At 40.9% G+C, this 3808-nt stretch overlaps 2 protein-coding genes across 2 annotated transcripts; both read left to right on the top strand.

Annotated features, from left to right (window-relative positions):
- Positions 1-392: 392 nt before the first annotated feature.
- On the top strand, positions 393-1790 carry SARC_13389 (hypothetical protein; the record flags this gene model as incomplete). The annotated part of the gene is made up of 3 exons (XM_014292481.1): positions 393-539; positions 678-845; positions 998-1790. Coding segments are annotated over 3 exons (597 nt in total), but the record flags the coding sequence as incomplete, so codon positions are not given.
- Positions 1791-3259: 1469 nt separating this feature from the next.
- On the top strand, positions 3260-3496 carry SARC_13388 (hypothetical protein; the record flags this gene model as incomplete). Its single annotated transcript, XM_014292480.1, has 1 exon — positions 3260-3496. One exon carries the CDS (start codon positions 3260-3262, stop codon positions 3494-3496), a length of 237 nt encoding a protein of 78 aa, XP_014147955.1.
- Positions 3497-3808: the final 312 nt, after the last annotated feature.

Raw genomic sequence — 3808 nt, 5'->3', positions numbered from 1 at the left:
TATATATATATATATATCCTATATATATATATATATATATATATATATATAATATTCTTAAGAAGAAGAGTACTACATCGCACAACATAGTTGCATACCACACTTACACGAACTTTTTTGGTTGGTGTTTGTTCCACATTTTCCGAGCGAATACTTCAACCCTGACAGTATGTAGTGAGCGTCATGACTCAAAATGTATGTGCGAAAGTGACTGCACCCCTTTCGCCTTACTTCATTGACCTTCTTGTACACGTGGGCCAACTTTACATATACTGTCGTAATGAGGACAGTGTCCTTGTCAACAATTAGAAACCAGGGTCCCCACTTAGATTCATAGGTTTTGGAGACAATTATGTCAAATAATAAGCTCGTCACTGACTAGAATTTATACCTTTAGTGCTGTCCAGGATGACCAACCGAGTGAAGAGATCAATGGCGTAACTCTTCAATGGGTAGAAGATCGCATCCACGTTGTGACTGTTAAACCAAAGTCTCGAGCCGAACGTGCAGGTCTCTTTGTTGGCGATGAAATTCTCGAGGTATCCAGCGCAATATAATTGTGGATATGATGTTTGTACTCCGATAGCCATTTCAGCGGTATATAGCTGCATTCTCGGGCTTTCTATACATGCGCAAACCCACGACTGACATTGTAGCCTGGTAATTAAATACAATAGGTTAATGGTGTGACGATAGATATCGGATATCCACCCGAAGCCGTGTCAAACTTACTCGCAGCGTCCGGGGCCGTAAAAATAACCATCCGTGATGGTCCCACACAATCGCTGACCATAGAGAGAGGCCACGAGAGAGAGAGAATTGGCATTAGTTACGATGGTGGCTTGGTAAGTGCTCTTCGCATATATCGTATTGTCCATGTTCATCGGCATTTTATATGCATATCAGTTTTATCCATCATACAAGATACTGATCCTAATATAAAAAAATGAAATTCTAACACTACTGCACTTTTGCTTTGTTGTCTTGACCATCGCAGGTCACCAGGACCGCGCCTGATTCGCCGGCAACTCGACACCGCGTACCCACGGGTCTTGGCATTGTAGAGGTGAATGGCAAGTCTGTTATGGGCAAGAGTGACAAGGATATCATGCGCAAACTGGACAAGACTAAAGGAACTTTGAGTCTGACGCTTATGGATGGCGCCCTGTCATCTGAGATTAACCGAAACATGTCGCCAAGACCCAAGGACGTCCGACGAGTGGGTACCCCTCCCGCCATTCTGTCGCGATCGTTTGAGGCTCTCAGACGATTTAACTAGATTTTGGCATCTACTGCGTTATCTTTTACCAATATACTTTGTAAGATGTTGTTTTAGCACGGCTACTCTTGCTTAGTATCGCCGTGTTGCTATTGAGAAAGTGCGCAGTATATCCAATTCTACCGATAGTTTAAAGTTTGACACAAATCGACATTATTGTTGTCCACACCCAAGGAAGTTGCCTGACAACAAAGCTCTAGTACAGTGTGTGGCTGGCTCCGTAGGATGCTAACAACAAAGCGATTGTGAGTAAAAAGCATATATATGTATTCAACAACAGAAGACAGGTGACGTGCAAACCCGACCGTGATTCACTGCACTTATCTATCGGAAACTTCTGTTGGTTTGCATACTATCGGTGGAAAGTTTCATATAGCGACCTCGCAGCCCCGATTTGTAAAACAAAGGGTACAGCTACTACGACTCGACGTTCGAGCGGAGGTATCTCAGTGCAAATTGAGCATAAAGGGGCAAGTATCGATTTTTTAGGAAATAAACTCGTAAGCCCTAAATGAACCTGTGCATTTGAGTTTTGACCTATTGTGATATTTGACCTCCACTTCTGCGAAACTGCGATACATATTCATTCCTTGCATGCTACTAGCAAGCCACGATAATTTTTGATTAAAAACAAGCCACGATAATTGTAGCCTCAGTCTGGAAGCTCTAGCCTAATAGCACAGCCCGAGTTACAACGATACAACACCACGTGCAACGTGCTTAGGCACTACCACGGAAACGTGTGTTTCGTCGTCCTACAGCATGCTTCTAATCCCATTTTGCTCGAAAGGTTCACATGCAGTGAATCACACACTTATAATATTCACTAACTCAATATTTGTAGGTGATATGATGTATGCTTCCAACGAAAAATAGATGGGAATGTGTTCTGCAGTGTTGCATTCCTATATGGTATTACATTGTGCATGCACATTTAACTATGCCTAAATATATGATAAGTGTATCTGGATGGTTGCATGGATTTGAAGGCGCAATACTTATATATTTAAGACCCTAGCACTGTTATTAGCAACTACCCGACCACCTGTGCACCTACAATCAAGACCCCAACACTGTTGTTAGCAACTACCGGACATCTGTGGAACTATTCAGCCCATGGAGTATATCGCGTTCTATTAGTCGGTGGCTAAATACACTACACCATTCAGTCTAATCTGCCTAGTAAAGATCTAACAGTTTGCACAAGTATAGTTCGAATAATCGATTCTAATTATATAAATGTGGATCCTTTTTTGTTTTCGAGTACAATTTCGTACACATCGAGTTTACTAAACATAGGTATGTGTCTCCGTAGCCTCTCATGTTAGCATCACTAGCTGATCTGGCAGTATATATCCTTTAATGCAAAAATAGGCATTAAGGCTTGTTAATTATCCAATTTGTAGGAAGCTGCATCGAAACTGGAACTTACTCATCGTAGAAAAAAAACTACGATTCACAGATGAAATTCACAAGCAACATTGCCAGGGAAGAAGGCCGAAAGCCAGCTGAGCGAACTAAGAAAGATCAATCCGCATACAATACATCGCTACGCATACAATAATTTAAAAAAACATACATACATATGTAGTTATGTACACTTGTATACTATAGTACACTTGTATTTATTTTATTTATAACGCAAGCGTGTCATTTATGAAAACCTAGTACTGACATGGTGAGTTGGTGACAGCTTCTGGTGGCATTTTTTTAGCGGGCAATATGCACTGTCATAGCCGCCTACTAGCTAGAGGAGCCTATGACTCATATCGGCTGTGTAAATACCTCATAGCCACTCCTAAAATATGTAAATATTTACATAAGTAGAACAGATACACGAGAAGAAAAAAAAATGCTTTCTGTGTGTACACACTCGGAAATTATTGTGCATATTTGACTCTTTCATGAACTGATATGTATCCATTTTTATATATTTATATCTATACGTTAAACGTGTGCTGATACTTTTAAAAATACAAGATGGATTACGATGACTTGGAGCCTTTAGAGGGCACAATTAATAATCTGCTGGAACAAGTAAGCCTGAGATGGATCTTTGTCGGGGGAAAGGGTGGGGTGGGTAAGACTACCAACAGTTGTAGTATTGCTGTGCAGATGGCTAAAGTTAGGGAGAGTGTGTTGCTTATCTCTACCGATCCTGCACACAATCTCAGCGATGCCTTTGGTCAGAAGTTCAGCAAAGACCCCAGGAAGTAAGTCGCGAGTTAAGGCTTGTGAATATTTTAAATTTGGTGTGCACTTGGGTGAGTTTGTCGCATATTCCCGTATGGTTGGTTCAGCATACGCTAAATAATGTGGACCCCGTGAGAGGTCTGGAAACTTGAAGGTATTTCAGTCCAAATTATGCCGATTTAGGTCAATGTTTCAAGTAACTAATGAAACAGCTATGTGTACAATGCAACAGTTTTACTGCTACAGATAGGTGTAAACATGCGAGCATCCACCCACGCACCCACGCACACACGCACAAAAATAGTCGTATTATATATATATGTATATATATATAGT

This window comes from Sphaeroforma arctica (genome assembly GCF_001186125.1).
Source record: "Sphaeroforma arctica JP610 unplaced genomic scaffold supercont1.3223, whole genome shotgun sequence".
In the NCBI taxonomy this organism is placed as follows: domain Eukaryota; class Ichthyosporea; order Ichthyophonida; genus Sphaeroforma; species Sphaeroforma arctica.
Note: the sequence above shows the minus strand (reverse complement) of the source record. Positions and strands in the feature narration are given on the sequence as shown.